Here is an 18,798-nt window from a genome sequence, read left to right on the forward strand (position 1 = left end):
GACTATTACCTGTGATCTATGAAATTGCAAACACTGAGCAATGATCTATGTTTGTAATGTCCATTTATTTGTTTTTGTATTTTTCTGTTTAAGTGTGTATTCACACACTAGGATGTTCTGAGCAGTTTGCTATTCTCCCTGGATTGGGAATGGTTAATGCTCTGAACCAATGAAAACTTGGGTGGGGTTATTTAAACCAGAGTTCTCCTGGATTATCTGCTGGTTATTTGTGTTATTCACTTTCATGTCTGTTTGAGCATGCAACATGTATTAATCTTGAGATATTATCTGAGTTTTAGCCATGGTTAAATAGTCTTGTTTATATAGCTTTTAGTCTGCTTAGTTTTATAGGACATTTGTCTTTTTTAGGACTAGTGATGAGCGGCATTGCCCATATTCGAATTCGCGATATTTCACGAATATATAGACGAATATTCGCGTATGTATATCTATATTCGCGAATTTCGCGTTTTCAGGAGGAGACATCAGTGTAGCGAGTACAGGAGGAGGAGACATCAGTGTAGTGAGTACAGGAGGAGGAGACATCATTGTAGTGAGTACAGGAGGAGGAGACATCAGTGTAGTGAGTACAGGAGGAGGAGACATCAGTGTAGTGAGTACAGGAGGAGGAGACATCAGTGTAGTGAGTACAGGAGGAGGGGGAGACATCAGTGTAGTGAGTACAGGAGGAGGAGACATCAGTGTAGTGAGTACAGGAGGAGGAGACATCAGTGTAGTGAGTACAGGAGGAGGGGGAGACATCAGTGTAGTGAGTACAGGAGGAGGAGACATCAGTGTAGTGAGTACAGGAGGAGGAGGAGACATCAGTGTAGTGAGTACAGGAGGAGGAGACATCAGTGTAGTGAGTACAGGAGGAGGAGGAGACATCAGTGTAGTGAGTACAGGAGGAGGAGACATCAGTGTAGTGAGTACAGGAGGAGGAGACATCAGTGTAGTGAGTACAGGAGGAGGAGGAGACATCAGTGTAGTGAGTACAGGAGGAGGAGACATCAGTGTAGTGAGTACAGGAGGAGGAGGAGACATCAGTGTAGTGAGTACAGGAGGAGGAGACATCAGTGTAGTGAGTACAGGAGGAGGAGACATCAGTGTAGTGAGTACAGGAGGAGGAGACATCAGTGTAGTGAGTACAGGAGGAGGAGGAGACATCAGAGTAGTGAGTACAGGAGGAGGAGACATCAGTGTAGTGAGTACAGGAGGAGGAGACATCAGTGTAGTGAGTACAGGAGGAGGAGGAGACATCAGTGTAGTGAGTACAGGAGGAGGAGACATCAGTGTAGTGAGTACAGGAGGAGGAGACATCAGTGTAGTGAGTACAGGAGGAGGAGACATCAGTGTAGTGAGTACAGGAGGAGGAGACATCAGTGTAGTGAGTACAGGAGGAGGAGGAGACATCAGTGTAGTGAGTACAGGAGGAGGAGACATCAGTGTAGTGAGTACAGGAGGAGACATCAGTGTAGTGAGTACAGGAGGAGGAGACATCAGTGTAGTGAGTACAGGAGGAGGAGACATCAGTGTAGTGAGTACAGGAGGAGGAGGAGACATCAGAGTAGTGAGTACAGGAGGAGGAGACATCAGTGTAGTGAGTACAGGAGGAGGAGACATCAGTGTAGTGAGTACAGGAGGAGGAGACATCAGTGTAGTGAGTACAGGAGGAGGAGACATCAGTGTAGTGAGTACAGGAGGAGACATCAGTGTAATGAGTACAGGAGGAGGAGGAGACATCAGTGTAGTGAGTACAGGAGGAGGAGACATCAGTGTAGTGAGTACAGGAGAAGGAGACATCAGTGTAGTGAGTACAGGAGGAGGAGGAGACATCAGTGTAGTGAGTACAGGAGGAGGAGGAGACATCAGTGTAGTGAGTACAGGAGGAGGAGACATCAGTGTAGTGAGTACAGGAGGAGGAGACATCAGTGTAGTGAGTACAGGAGGAGGAGGCATCAGTGTAGTGAGTACAGGTGGAGGAGGAGACATCAGTGTAGTGAGTACAGGAGGAGGAGGAGACATCAGTGTAGTGAGTACAGGAGGAGGAGACATCAGTGTAGTGAGTACAGGAGGAGGAGACATCAGTGTAGTGAGTACAGGTGGAGGAGGAGACATCAGTGTAGTGAGTACAGGAGGAGGAGGAGACATCAGAGTAGTGAGTACAGGAGGAGGAGACATCAGTGTAGTGAGTACAGGAGGAGGAGACATCATTGTAGTGAGTACAGGAGGAGGAGGAGACATCAGTGTAGTGAGTACAGGAGGAGGAGGAGACATCAGTGTAGTGAGTACAGGAGGAGGAGGAGACATCAGTGTAGTGAGTACAGGAGGAGGAGACATCAGTGTAGTGAGTACAGGAGGAGGAGACATCAGTGTAGTGAGTACAGGAGGAGGAGACATCAGTGTAGTGAGTACAGGTGGAGGAGGAGACATCAGTGTAGTGAGTACAGGTGGAGGAGGAGACATCAGTGTAGTGAGTACAGGAGGAGGAGACATCAGTGTAGTGAGTACAGGAGGAGGAGACATCAGTGTAGTGAGTACAGGAGGAGACATCAGTGTAGTGAGTACAGGAGGAGGAGACATCAGAGTAGCGAGTACAGGAGGAGACATCAGTGTAGTGAGTACAGGAGGAGACATCAGTGTAGTGAGTACAGGAGGAGGAGACATCAGTGTAGTGAGTACAAGAGGAGGAGACATCAGTGTAGTGAGTACAGGAGGAGACATCAGTGTAGTGAGTACAGGAGGAGACATCAGTGTAGTGAGTACAGGAGGAGGAGACATCAGTGTAGTGAGTACAGGAGGAGGAGGAGACATCAGTGTAGTGAGTACAGGAGGAGGAGGAGGAGACATCAGTGTAGTGAGTACAGGAGGAGGAGACATCAGTGTAGTGAGTACAGGAGGAGGAGGAGATATCAGTGTAGTGAGTACAGGAGGAGGAGGAGGAGACATCAGTGTAGTGAGTACAGGAGGAGGAGGAGACATCAGTGTAGTGAGTACAGGAGGAGGAGACATCAGAGTAGTGAGTACAGGAGGAGGAGACATCAGTGTAGTGAGTACAGGAGGAGGAGACATCAGTGTAGTGAGTACAGGAGGAGGAGGAGACATCAGTGTAGTGAGTACAGGAGGAGGAGACATCAGAGTAGTGAGTACAGGAGGAGGAGACATCAGTGTAGTGAGTACAGGAGGAGGAGACATCAGTGTAGTGAGTACAGGAGGAGACATAGGTGTAGTGAGTACAGGAGGAGGAGACATCAGTGTAGTGAGTACAGGAGGAGGAGGAGACATCAGTGTAATGAGTACAGGAGGAGGAGGAGACATCAGTGTAGTGAGTACAGGAGGAGGAGACATCAGTGTAGTGAGTACAGGAGGAGGAGGAGACATCAGTGTAGTGAGTACAGGAGGAGGAGGAGACATCAGTGTAGTGAGTACAGGAGGAGGAGACATCAGTGCAGTGAGTACAGGAGGAGGAGACATCAGTGTAGTGAGTACAGGAGGAGACATCAGTGTAGTGAGTACAGGAGGAGGAGACATCAGTGTAGTGAGTACAGGAGGAGGAGACATCAGTGTAGTGAGTACAGGAGGAGACATCAGTGTAGTGAGTACAGGAGGAGGAGACATCAGTGTAGTGAGTACAGGAGGAGGAGACATCAGTGTAGTGAGTACAGGAGGAGACATCAGTGTAGTGAGTACAGGAGGAGGAGACATCAGTGTAGTGAGTACAGGAGGAGGAGGAGACATCAGTGTAGTGAGTACAGGAGGAGGAGGAGACATCAGTGTAGTGAGTACAGGAGGAGGAGACATCAGTGTAGTGAGTACAGGAGGAGGAGGAGACATCAGTGTAGTGAGTACAGGAGGAGGAGACGTCAGTGTAGTGAGTACAGGAGGAGGAGACATCAGTGTAGTGAGTACAGGAGGAGAAGGAGACATCAGTGTAGTGAGTACAGGAGGAGGAGGAGACATCAGTGTAGTGAGTACAGGAGGAGGAGGAGACATCAGTGTAGTGAGTACAGGAGGAGACATCAGTGTAGTGAGTACAGGAGGAGGAGACATCAGAGTAGTGAGTACAGGAGGAGGAGACATCAGAGTAGTGAGTACAGGAGGAGGAGGAGACATCAGTGTAGTGAGTACAGGAGGAGGAGACATCAGAGTAGTGAGTACAGGAGGAGGAGGAGACATCAGTGTAGTGAGTACAGGAGGAGACATCAGTGTAGTGAGTACAGGAGGAGGAGACATCAGTGTAGTGAGTACAGGAGGAGACATCAGTGTAGTGAGTACAGGAGGAGGAGACATCAGTGTAGTGAGTACAGGAGGAGGAGACATCAGTGTAGTGAGTACAGGAGGAGGAGACATCAGTGTAGTGAGTACAGGAGGAGGAGGAGACATCAGTGTAGTGAGTACAGGAGGAGGAGGAGACATCAGTGTAGTGAGTACAGGAGGAGGAGGAGGAGACATCAGTGTAGTGAGTACAGGAGGAGACATCAGTGTAGTGAGTACAGGAGGAGGAGACATCAGGGTAGTGAGTACAGGAGGAGGAGACATCAGAGTAGTGAGTACAGGAGGAGGAGGAGACATCAGTGTAGTGAGTACAGGAGGAGGAGACATCAGAGTAGTGAGTACAGGAGGAGGAGGAGACATCAGAGTAGTGAGTACAGGAGGAGGAGGAGACATCAGTGTAGTGAGTACAGGAGGAGGAGGAGACATCAGAGTAGTGAGTACAGGAGGAGGAGGAGACATCAGAGTAGTGAGTACAGGCGGAGGAGACATCAGAGTAGTGAGTACAGGAGGAGGAGACATCAGAGTAGTGAGTACAGGAGGAGGAGACATCAGAGTAGTGAGTACAGGAGGAGGAGGAGACATCAGAGTAGTGAGTACAGGAGGAGGAGGAGACATCAGTGTAGTGAGTACAGGAGGAGGAGGAGACATCAGAGTAGTGAGTACAGGAGGAGGAGACATCAGAGTAGTGAGTACAGGAGGAGGAGACATCAGAGTAGTGAGTACAGGAGGAGGAGGAGACATCAGAGTAGTGAGTACAGGAGGAGGAGGAGACATCAGTGTAGTGAGTACAGGAGGAGGAAGAGACATCAGTGTAGTGAGTACAGGAGGAGGAGGAGACATCAGTGTAGTGAGTACAGGAGGAGGAGACATCAGTGTAGTGAGTACAGGAGGAGGAAACATCAGTGTAGTGAGTACAGGAGGAGGAGACATCAGTGTAGTGAGTACAGGAGGAGGAGGAGACATCAGTGTAGTGAGTACAGGAGGAGGAGGAGACATCAGTGTAGTGAGTACAGGAGGAGGAGGAGACATCAGTGTAGTGAGTACAGGAGGAGGAGACATCAGTGTAGTGAGTACAGGAGGAGGAGACATCAGTGTAGTGAGTACAGGAGGAGGAGGAGACATCAGTGTAGTGAGTACAGGAGGAGGAGGAGACATCAGTGTAGTGAGTACAGGAGGAGGAGGAGACATCAGTGTAGTGAGTACAGGAGGAGGAGACATCAGTGTAGTGAGTACAGGAGGAGGAGACATCAGTGTAGTGAGTACAGGAGGAGGAGGAGACATCAGTGTAGTGAGTACAGGAGGAGGAGGAGACATCAGTGTAGTGAGTACAGGAGGAGGAGACATCAGTGTAGTGAGTACAGGAGGAGGAGACATCAGTGTAGTGAGTACAGGAGGAGGAGACATCAGTGTAGTGAGTACAGGAGGAGGAGGAGATATCAGTGTAGTGAGTACAGGAGGAGGAGGAGGAGACATCAGTGTAGTGAGTACAGGAGGAGGAGGAGACATCAGTGTAGTGAGTACAGGAGGAGGAGACATCAGAGTAGTGAGTACAGGAGGAGGAGACATCAGAGTAGTGAGTACAGGAGGAGGAGACATCAGTGTAGTGAGTACAGGAGGAGGAGACATCAGTGTAGTTAGTACAGGAGGAGGAAACATCAGTGTAGTGAGTACAGGAGGAGGAGACATCAGTGTAGTGAGTACAGGAGGAGGAGACATCAGTGTAGTGAGTACAGGAGAAGGAGACATCAGTGTAGTGAGTACAGGAGGAGGAGGAGACATCAGTGTAGTGAGTACAGGAGGAGGAGACATCAGTGTAGTGAGTACAGGAGGAGGAGACATCAGTGTAGTGAGTACAGGAGGAGGAGGAGACATCAGTGTAGTGAGTACAGGAGGAGGAGACATCAGTGTAGTGAGTACAGGAGGAGGAGACATCAGTGTAGTGAGTACAGGAGGAGAAGGAGACATCAGTGTAGTGAGTACAGGAGGAGGAGGAGACATCAGTGTAGTGAGTACAGGAGGAGGAGGAGACATCAGTGTAGTGAGTACAGGAGGAGGAGACATCAGTGTAGTGAGTACAGGAGGAGGAGACATCAGTGTAGTGAGTACAGGAGGAGGAGGAGACATCAGTGTAGTGAGTACAGGAGGAGGAGACATCAGTGTAGTGAGTACAGGAGGAGGAGACATCAGTGTAGTGAGTACAGGAGGAGGAGGAGATATCAGTGTAGTGAGTACAGGAGGAGGAGGAGACATCAGTGTAGTGAGTACAGGAGGAGGAGGAGACATCAGTGTAGTGAGTACAGGAGGAGGAGACATCAGAGTAGTGAGTACAGGAGGAGGAGACATCAGAGTAGTGAGTACAGGAGGAGGAGACATCAGTGTAGTCAGTACAGGAGGAGGAGACATCAGTGTAGTGAGTACAGGAGGAGACATCAGTGTAGTGAGTACAGGAGGAGGAGACATCAGTGTAGTGAGTACAGGAGGAGGAGGAAACATCAGTGTAGTGAGTACAGGAGGAGGAGACATCAGTGTAGTCAGTACAGGAGGAGGAGACATCAGTGTAGTGAGTACAGGAGGAGACATCAGTGTAGTGAGTACAGGAGGAGGAGACATCAGTGTAGTGAGTACAGGAGGAGACATCAGTGTAGTGAGTACAGGAGGAGGAGACATCAGTGTAGTGAGTACAGGAGGAGACATCAGTGTAGTGAGTACAGGAGGAGACATCAGTGTAGTGAGTACAGGAGGAGACATCAGTGTAGTGAGTACAGGAGGAGGAGGAGACATCAGTGTAGTGAGTACAGGAGGAGGAGGAGACATCAGTGTAGTGAGTACAGGAGGAGGAGGAGACATCAGAGTAGTGAGTAGAGGAGGAGGAGACATCAGTGTAGTGAGTCCCGCGGGCCCAGCGGTTATGACCGCACACCCAGATGGAAATGTCAGGTTTAGGTAGTCTATAGTGTTGAGCGGCATATGCCATATTCGAATTCGCGATATTTCGCGAATATATGGACGAATATTCGTCATATATTCGCTAAATTCACATATTCGTAATATTCACGTTATATTTTCGCATATGTGAAAATTTGCGTATGCGAAAATTTGCATGTGCTACAATTTGCATAAACGAAAATTCGCATATGCGAAAATTCGTACGCCATTCTCACACAGTAGTATTACAGCCTTCTTTACACCACACAAGCTGGAAGCAGAGAGGGGTGATCACTGTGATGTGTACTGTGAAGAAAAAAAATATTCGTAATTAAGAATATATAGCGCTATATTCACGAACATCGCATATTCGCAAATAAAATTCGGATTGCGAATATTCGCGAGCAACACTAATAGTCTAGTCAATAGAGGAAACATCAGAAGTTCAGGTTTAGGGAGCGTTGAGTGATTCCTCTTGAATTCTCCCCTTACAAATAATTAACCTCTGTTTTGCCATTGACTTCAATGTATTTTACTCTGCACTGTTCACACTGCATAACTTCCGCTCACGGAATTCCGTTCATTCTTCTTGTGGAATATACAAGCAGAAGTCCATTTCTGCTTGAAATAGCTTCTGCCCGGAATTTCCGCCGGAAAAAATTAATAAAAAGGGAAATTCCAATTGGTTGTTGTCCAGCAAAAAAATAAAAAACAGTTTCCTCCTATATTCTGCGCGGAAAAATCCATGCGGAATGCCGCGTTAATTCTGTGCAAATTTTGTACAAAAAAACAAATTCCGCGGCTGAATTTTTACGCGAGGATTCCTCTCCTATTCCGCAGTGTGAGCGCCCCCTTAGGCAGAGAAGCAGAGGTGAAGGCCATTGGTCTATTGTTTTATGTTACGGTTCAAATCGTGTTTATTGATCATCTCCTCGTGTGACTGTAGAGAAAATGTTGTTATTTTACAGAATCACATGACCTCATGTGCCCTTAAAAGGTTTTAATATACAGTGAATGATCTTTTAGGTTGGGGGACACTATACTGCGGTGACCGATGTCTTATTTGTTCCTGCAGTAAATAACAAGAAGAAGATCCTGCTCTCCTGCCTGTGCAGCGGTCTACTCCTGAGCTGGTGAGTGCAGCGCATACATCTCCTCCTCTATATCCTCCCCACACACTAACAGATGTAGATAGATGAGAGAGTATATGCACAAGAGAGAGCGCATGACAAGGAGAGCAACTGCACACACATGAAAGAGGGAGAGTATATGCACAAGAGAGAGCGCATGACAAGGAGAGCAACTGCACACACATGAAAGAGGGAGAGAATATGCACAAGAGAGAGCACATGACAAGGAGAGCAACTGCACACATGAAAGAGGGAGAGTATATGCACAAGAGAGAGCGCATGACAAGGGGGACAACTACTCACACATGAAAGAGGGAGAGTATATGCACAAGAGAGAGCGCATGACAAGGAGAGCAACTACACACACATGAAAGAGGGAGAGTATATGCACAAGAGAGAGCGCATGACAAGGAAAGCAACTGCACACACATGAAAGAGGGAGAGTATATGCACAAGAGAGAGCGCATGACAAGGAGAGCAACTACACACACATGAAAGAGGGAGAGTATATGCACAAGAGAGAGCGCATGACAAGGAGAGCAACTGCACACACATGAAAGAGGGAGAGTATATGCACAAGAGAGAGCGCATGACAAGGAGAGCAACTGCACACACATGAAAGAGGGAGAGTATATGCACAAGAGAGAGCGCATGACAAGGAGAGCAACTACACACACATGAAAGAGGGAGAGTATATGCACAAGAGAGAGTACATGACAAGGAGAGCAACTGCTCACACATGAAAGAGGGAGAGTATATGCACAAGAGAGAGCGCATGACAAGGAGAGCAACTGCACACACATGAAAGAGGGAGAGTATATGCACAAGAGAGAGCGCATGACAAGGAGAGCAACTGCACACACATGAAAGAGGGAGAGTATATGCACAAGAGAGAGCGCGTGACAAGGAGGACAACTGCACACATGAAAGAGGGAGAGTATATGCACAAGAGAGAGCGCATGACAAGGAGAGCAACTGCACACACATGAAAGAGGGAGAGTATATGTACAAGAGAGAGCGCATGACAAGGAGGACAACTGCACACACATGAAAGAGGGAGAGTATATGCACAAGAGAGAGCGCATGACAAGGAGAGCAACAGCACACACATGAAAGAGGGAGAGTATATGCACAAGAGAGAGCGCATGACAAGGAGAGCAACTACACACACATGAAAGAGGGAGAGTATATGCACAAGAGAGAGCGCATGACAAGGAGAGCAACTGCACACACATGAAAGAGGTAGAGTATATGTACAAGAGAGAGCACATGACAAGGAGGACAACTGCTCACACATGAAAAAGGGAGAGTATATGCACAAGAGAGAGCGCATGACAAGGAGGACAACTGCACACACACGAAAGAGGGAGAGTATATGCACAAGAGAGAGCGCATGACAAGGAGAGCAACTGCACACACATGAAAGAGGGAGAGTATATGCACAAGAGAGAGCACATGACAAGGAGAGCAACTGCACACATGAAAGAGGGAGAGTATATGCACAAGAGAGAGCGCATGACAAGGAGAGCAACTGCACACATGAAAGAGGGAGAGTATATGCACAAGAGAGAGCACGTGACAAGGAGAGCAACTGCACACACACTAAAGAGGGAGAGTATATGCACAAGAGAGAGCGCATGAAAGGAGAGCAACTGCACATACACTAAAGAGGGAGAGTATATGCACAAGAGAGAGCGCATGACAAGGAGAGCAACTGCACACACACTAAAGAGGGAGAGTATATGCACAAGAGAGAGCACGTGATAAGGAGAGCAACTGCACACACACTAAAGAGGGAGAGTATATGCACAAGAGAGAGCGCATGACAAGGAGAGCAACTGCACACACACTAAAGAGGGAGAGTATATGCACAAGAGAGAGCGCATGACAAGGAGAGCAACTACACACACATGAAAGAGGGAGAGTATATGCACAAGAGAGAGCGCATGACAAGGAGAGCAACTGCACACACATGAAAGAGGGAGAGTATATGCACAAGAGAGAGCGCATGACAAGGAGAGCAACTGCACACACATGAAAGAGGGAGAGCATGTGCACAAGAGAGAGCGCATGACAAGGAGAGCAACTGCACACACACTAAAGAGGGAGAGTATATGCACAAGAGAGAGCGCATGACAAGGAGAGCAACTGCACACACATGAAAGAGGGAGAGTATATGCACAAGAGAGAGCGCATGACAAGGAGGACAACTGCACACACGAAAGAGGGAGAGTATATGTACAAGAGAGAGCGCATGACAAGGAGAGCAACTGCACACACATGAAAGAGGGAGAGTATATGCACAAGAGAGAGCACGTGACAAGGAGAGCAACTGCACACACACGAAAGAGGGAGAGTATATGCACAAGAGAGAGCGCATGATAAGGAGAGCAACTGCACACACGAAAGAGGGAAAGTATATGTACAAGAGAGAGTGCATGACAAGGAGGACAACTACACACATGAAAGAGGGAGAGTATATGCACAAGAGAGGGCGCATGACAAGGAGGACAACTGCACACACATGAAAGAGGGAGAGTATATGCACAAGAGAGAGCGCATGACAAGGAGAGCAACTGCACACACATGAAAGAGGGAGAGTATATGCACAAGAGAGAGCGCATGACAAGGAGAGCAACTGCACACACATGAAAGAAGGAGAGTATATGCACAAGAGAGAGCGCATGACAAGGAGAGCAACTGCACACATGAAAGAGGGAGAGTATATGCACAAGAGAGAGTGCATGACAAGGAGAGCAACTACACACACACTAAAGAGGGAGAGTATATGCACAAGAGAGAGCGCATGACAAGGAGAGCAACTGCACACATGAAAGAGGGAGAGTATATGCACAAGAGAGAGCGCATGACAAGGAGAGCAACTACACACACACACACGAAAGAGGGAGAGTATATGCACAAGAGAGAGCGCATGACAAGGAGAGCAACTACACACACACACGAAAGAGGGAGAGTATATGCACAAGAGAGAGCGCATGACAAGGAGAACAACTACACACACCCGAAAGAGGGAGAGTATATGTACAAGAGAGAGCGCATGACAAGGAGAGCAACTACACACACCCAAAAGAGGGAGAGTATATGCACAAGAGAGAGCGCATGACAAGGAGAGCAACTACACACATGAAAGAGGGAGAGTATATGCACAAGAGAGAGCGCATGACAAGGAGAGCAACTGCACACACATGAAAGAGGGAGAATATATGCACAAGAGAGAGCGCATGACAAGGAGAGCAACTACACACACATGAAAGAGGAAGAGTATATGCACAAGAGAGAGCGCATGACAAGGAGGACAACTGCACACATGAAAGAGGGAGAGTTTATGCACAAGAGAGAGCGCATGACAAGGAGAGCAACTACACACACATGAAAGAGGGAGAGTATATGCACAAGAGAGAGCGCATGACAAGGAGGACAACTGCACACACATGAAAGAGGGAGAGTATATGCACAAGAGAGAGCGCATGACAAGGAGGACAACTACACACATGAAAGAGGGAGAGTATATGTACAAGAGAGAGCGCATGACAAGGAGGACAACTACACACATGAAAGAGGGAGAGTATATGCACAAGAGAGAGCGCATGACAAGGAGAGCAACTGCACACACATGAAAGAGGGAGAGTATATGCACTAGAGAGAGCGCATGACAAGGAGAGCAACTGCACACACACTAAAGAGGGAGAGTATATGCACAAGACAGAGCGCATGACAAGGAGAGCAACTGCACACACATGAAAGAGGGTGAGTATATGCACAAGAGAGAGCGCATGACAAGGAGGACAACTACTCACATGAAAGAGGGTGAGTATATGCACAAGAGAGAGCGCATGACAAGGAGAGCAACTGCACACACACAAAAGAGGGAGAGTATATGCACAAGAGAGAGCGCATGACAAGGAGAGCAACTGCACACACATGAAAGAGGGAGAGTATATGCACAAGAGAGAGCGCATGACAAGGAGGACAACTGCACACACATGAAAGAGGGAGAGTATATACACAAGAGAGAGCACATGACAAGGAGAGCAACTGCACACATGAAAGAGGGAGAGTATATGCACAAGAGAGAGCGCATGACAAGGAGGACAACTGCACACATGAAAGAGGGAGAGTATGTGCACAAGAGAGAGCGCATGACAAGGAGAGCTACTACACACACATGAAAGAGGGAGAGTATATGCACAAGAGAGAGCGCATGACAAGGAGAGCAACTGCACACACACGAAAGAGGTAGAGTATATGCACAAGAGAGAGCGCATGACAAGGAGAGCAACTGCACACACATGAAAGAGGGAGAGTATATGCACATGAGAGAGCGCATGACAAGGAGAGCTACTACACACACATGAAAGAGGGAGAGTATATGCACAAGAGAGAGCGCATGACAAGGAGAGCTACTACACACACATGAAAGAGGGAGAGTATATGCACAAGAGAGAGCGCATGACAAGGAGAGCAACTGCACACACACGAAAGAGGTAGAGTATATGCACAAGAGAGAGCGCATGACAAGGAGAGCAACTGCACACACATGAAAGAGGGAGAGTATATGCACATGAGAGAGCGCATGACAAGGAGAGCTACTACACACACATGAAAGAGGGAGAGTATATGCACAAGAGAGAGCGCATGACAAGGAGAGCTACTGCACACACATGAAAGAGGGAGAGTATGTGCACAAGAGAGAGCGCATGACAAGGAGAGCAACTGCACACACACGAAAGAGGGAGAGTATATGCACAAGAGAGAGCGCATGACAAGGAGAGCAACTGCTCACACATGAAAGAGGGAGAGTATATGCACAAGAGAGAGCGCATGACAAGGAGAGCAACTGCACACACACATGAAAGAGGGTGAGAATATGCACAAGAGAGAGCGCATGACAAGGAGAGCAACTACTCACACATGAAAGAGGGAGAGTATATGCACAAGAGAGAGCGCATGACAAGGAGAGCAACTGCACACACACTAAAGAAAGTGAGCACGTGCACAAGAGAGAGCGCATGACAAGGAGAGCAACTGCACACACATGAAAGAGGGAGAGTATATGCATAAGAGAGAGCGCATGACAAGGAGAGCAACTGCACACATGAAAGAGGGAGAGTATATGCACAAGAGAGAGCGCATGACAAGGAGGACAACTGCTCACACAGGAAAGAGGGAGAGTATATGCACAAGAGAGAGCGCATGACAAGGAGAGCAACTACACACACACTAAAGAAAGTGAGCATGTGCACAAGAGAGAGCGCATGACAAGGAGAGCAACTACTCACACATGAAAGAGGGAGAGTATATGCACAAGAGAGAGCGCATGACAAGGAGAGCAACTGCACACACATGAAAGAGGGAGAGTATATGCACAAGAGAGAGCGCATGACAAGGAGGACAACTGCTCACACAGGAAAGAGGGAGAGTATATGCACAAGAGAGAGCGCATGACAAGGAGAGCAACTACTCACACATGAAAGAGGGTGAGTATATGCACAAGAGAGAGCACATGACAAGGAGAGCAACTGCTCACACATGAAAGAGGGAGAGTATATGCACAAGAGAGAGCGCATGACAAGGAGAGCAACTGCACACACACTAAAGAAAGTGAGCATGTGCACAAGAGAGAGCGCATGACAAGGAGAGCAACTGCACACATGAAAGAGGGAGAGTATATGCACAAGAGAGAGCGCATGACAAGGAGGACAACTGCTCACACAGGAAAGAGGGAGAGTATATGCACAAGAGAGAGCGCATGACAAGGAGAGCAACTACACACACACTAAAGAAAGTGAGCATGTGCACAAGAGAGAGCGCATGACAAGGAGAGCAACTACTCACACATGAAAGGGAGAGTATATGCACAAGAGAGAGCGCATGACAAGGAGAGCAACTGCACACATGAAAGAGGGAGAGTATATGCACAAGAGAGAGCGCATGACAAGGAGGACAACTGCTCACACATGAAAGAGGGAGAGTATATGCACAAGAGAGAGCGCATGACAAGGAGAGCAACTACTCACACATGAAAGAGGGAGAGTATATGCACAAGAGAGAGCACATGACAAGGAGAGCAACTGCTCACACATGAAAGAGGGAGAGTATATGCACAAGAGAGAGCGCATGACAAGGAGAGCAACTGCACACACACTAAAGAAAGTGAGCATGTGCACAAGAGAGAGCGCATGACAAGGAGAGCAACTGCACACACATGAAAGAGGGAGAGTATATGCACAAGAGAGAGCGCATGACAAGGAGAGCAACTGCACACACATGAAAGAGGGAGAGTATATGCACAAGAGAGAGCGCATGACAAGGAGAGCAACTGCACACACACTAAAGAAAGTGAGCATGTGCACAAGAGAGAGCGCATGACAAGGAGAGCAACTGCACACACATGAAAGAGGGAGAGTATATGCACAAGAGAGAGCGCATGACAAGGAGAGCAACTGCACACACATGAAAGAGGGAGAGTATATGCACAAGAGAGAGCGCATGACAAGGAGAGCTACTACACACACATGAAAGAGGGAGAGTATATGCACAAGAGAGAGCGCATGACAAGGAGAGCTACTGCACACACATGAAAGAGGGAGAGTATGTGCACAAGAGAGAGCGCATGATAAGGAGAGCAACTGCACACACACGAAAGAGGGAGAGTATATGCACAAGAGAGAGCGCATGACAAGGAGAGCAACTGCTCACACATGAAAGAGGGAGAGTATATGCACAAGAGAGAGCGCATGACAAGGAGAGCAACTGTACACACACATGAAAGAGGGTGAGTATATGCACAAGAGAGAGCGCATGACAAGGAGAGCAACTACTCACACATGAAAGAGGGAGAGTATATGCACAAGAGAGAGCGCATGACAAGGAGAGCAACTGCACACACACTAAAGAAAGTGAGCATGTGCACAAGAGAGAGCGCATGACAAGGAGAGCAACTGCACACACATGAAAGAGGGAGAGTATATGCACAAGAGAGAGCGCATGACAAGGAGAGCAACTGCACACATGAAAGAGGGAGAGTATATGCACAAGAGAGAGCGCATGACAAGGAGGACAACTGCTCACACAGGAAAAAGGGAGAGTATATGCACAAGAGAGAGCGCATGACAAGGAGAGCAACTACACACACACTAAAGAAAGTGAGCATGTGCACAAGAGAGAGCGCATGACAAGGAGAGCAACTACTCACACATGAAAGAGGGAGAGTATATGCTCAAGAGAGAGCGCATGACAAGGAGAGCAACTGCACACACATGAAAGAGGGAGAGTATATGCACAAGAGAGAGCGCATGACAAGGAGGACAACTGCTCACACAGGAAAGAGGGAGAGTATATGCACAAGAGAGAGCGCATGACAAGGAGAGCAACTACTCACACATGAAAGAGAGTGAGTATATGCACAAGAGAGAGCACATGACAAGGAGAGCAACTGCTCACACATGAAAGAGGGAGAGTATATGCACAAGAGAGAGCGCATGACAAGGAGAGCAACTGCACACACACTAAAGAAAGTGAGCATGTGCACAAGAGAGAGCGCATGACAAGGAGAGCAACTGCACACATGAAAGAGGGAGAGTATATGCACAAGAGAGAGCGCATGACAAGGAGGACAACTGCTCACACAGGAAAGAGGGAGAGTATATGCACAAGAGAGAGCGCATGACAAGGAGAGCAACTACACACACACTAAAGAAAGTGAGCATGTGCACAAGAGAGAGCGCATGACAAGGAGAGCAACTACTCACACATGAAAGGGAGAGTATATGCACAAGAGAGAGCGCATGACAAGGAGAGCAACTGCACACATGAAAGAGGGAGAGTATATGCACAAGAGAGAGCGCATGACAAGGAGAGCAACTACTCACACATGAAAGAGGGAGAGTATATGCACAAGAGAGAGCGCATGACAAGGAGAGCAACTACTCACACATGAAAGGGAGAGTATATGCACAAGAGAGAGCGCATGACAAGGAGAGCAACTGCACACATGAAAGAGGGAGAGTATATGCACAAGAGAGAGCGCATGACAAGGAGAGCAACTGCACACATGAAAGAGGGAGAGTATATGCACAAGAGAGAGCGCATGACAAGGAGGACAACTGCTCACACATGAAAGAGGGAGAGTATATGCACAAGAGAGAGCACATGACAAGGAGAGCAACTGCTCACACATGAAAGAGGGAGAGTATATGCACAAGAGAGAGCGCATGACAAGGAGAGCAACTGCTCACACATGAAAGAGGGAGAGTATATGCACAAGAGAGAGCGCATGACAAGGAGAGCAACTGCTCACACATGAAAGAGGGAGAGTATATGCACAAGAGAGAACGCATGACAAGGAGAGCAACTGCACACACACAAAAGAGGGAGAGTATATGCACAAGAGAGAGCGCATGACAAGGAGAGCAACTGCACACACACAAAAGAGGGAGAGTATATGCACAAGAGAGAGCGCATGACAAGGAGAGCAACTACTCACACATGAAAGAGGGAGAGTATATGCACAAGAGAGAGCGCATGACAAGGGGGACAACTGCACACACACGAAAGAGGGAGAGTATATGCACAAGAGAGAGCGCATGACAAGGAGGACAACTACACACATGAAAGAGGGAGAGTATATGCACAAGAGAGAGTGCATGACAAGGAGAGCAACTACTCACACACTAAAGAGGGAGAGTATATGCACAAGAGAGAGCGCATGACAAGGAGAGCAACTACTCACACATGAAAGAGGGAGAGTATATGCACAAGAGAGAGCGCATGACAAGGGGGACAACTGCACACACACGAAAGAGGGAGAGTATATGCACAAGAGAGAGCACATGACAAGGAGAGCAACTGCTCACACATGAAAGAGGGAGAGTATATGCACAAGAGAGAGCGCATGACAAGGAGGACAACTGCTGACACATGAAAGAGGGAGAGTATATGCACAAGAGAGAGCACATGACAAGGAGAGCAACTGCTCACACATGAAAGAGGGAGAGTATATGCACAAGAGAGAGCGCATGACAAGGAGAGCAACTGCTCACACATGAAAGAGGGAGAGTATATGCACAAGAGAGAGCGCATGACAAGGAGAACAACTGCACACACACTAAAGAAAGTGAGCATGTGCACAAGAGAGAGCGCATGACAAGGAGAGCAACTGCACACACATGAAAGAGGGAGAGTATATGCACAAGAGAGAGCGCATGACAAGGAGAGCAACTGCACACATGAAAGAGGGAGAGTATATGCACAAGAGAGAGCGCATGACAAGGAGGACAACTGCTCACACAGGAAAAAGGGAGAGTATATGCACAAGAGAGAGCGCATGACAAGGAGAGCAACTACACACACACTAAAGAAAGTGAGCATGTGCACAAGAGAGAGCGCATGACAAGGAGAGCAACTACTCACACATGAAAGAGGGAGAGTATATGCACAAGAGAGAGCGCATGACAAGGAGAGCAACTGCACACACATGAAAGAGGGAGAGTATATGCACAAGAGAGAGCGCATGACAAGGAGGACAACTGCTCACACAGGAAAGAGGGAGAGTATATGCACAAGAGAGAGCGCATGACAAGGAGAGCAACTACTCACACATGAAAGAGGGTGAGTATATGCACAAGAGAGAGCACATGACAAGGAGAGCAACTGCTCACACATGAAAGAGGGAGAGTATATGCACAAGAGAGAGCGCATGACAAGGAGAGCAACTGCACACACACTAAAGAAAGTGAGCATGTGCACAAGAGAGAGCGCATGACAAGGAGAGCAACTGCACACATGAAAGAGGGAGAGTATATGCACAAGAGAGAGCGCATGACAAGGAGAGCAACTGCACACACATGAAAGAGGGAGAGTATATGCACAAGAGAGAGCGCATGACAAGGAGGACAACTGCTCACACAGGAAAGAGGGAGAGTATATGCACAAGAGAGAGCGCATGACAAGGAGAGCAACTACTCACACATGAAAGAGGGTGAGTATATGCACAAGAGAGAGCACATGACAAGGAGAGCAACTGCTCACACATGAAAGAGGGAGAGTATATGCACAAGAGAGAGCGCATGACAAGGAGAGCAACTGCACACACACTAAAGAAAGTGAGCATGTGCACAAGAGAGAGCGCATGACAAGGAGAGCAACTGCACACATGAAAGAGGGAGAGTATATGCACAAGAGAGAGCGCATGACAAGGAGGACAACTGCTCACACAGGAAAGAGGGAGAGTATATGCACAAGAGAGAGCGCATGACAAGGAGAGCAACTACACACACACTAAAGAAAGTGAGCATGTGCACAAGAGAGAGCGCATGACAAGGAGAGCAACTACTCACACATGAAAGGGAGAGTATATGCACAAGAGAGAGCGCATGACAAGGAGAGCAACTGCACACATGAAAGAGGGAGAGTATATGCACAAGAGAGAGCGCATGACAAGGAGAGC

General features: G+C 47.9%; 1 protein-coding gene across 1 annotated transcript in view; it reads left to right on the forward strand.

Annotated features, from left to right (window-relative positions):
* The window catches only part of LOC130291093 (histo-blood group ABO system transferase-like), a 78,343-nt gene that overhangs the window by 11,743 nt on the left and 47,802 nt on the right, over positions 1-18,798 (forward strand). Inside the window, exon 2 of the mRNA XM_056539490.1 lies at positions 8,276-8,333. Within this exon, the coding sequence (XP_056395465.1) occupies positions 8,276-8,333 (58 nt within the window). The remainder of the gene's footprint in view (positions 1-8,275; positions 8,334-18,798) is intronic.

The sequence above is a fragment of the Hyla sarda genome, chromosome 9, assembly GCF_029499605.1.
Source record: "Hyla sarda isolate aHylSar1 chromosome 9, aHylSar1.hap1, whole genome shotgun sequence".
NCBI classification, from domain to species: domain Eukaryota; kingdom Metazoa; phylum Chordata; class Amphibia; order Anura; family Hylidae; genus Hyla; species Hyla sarda.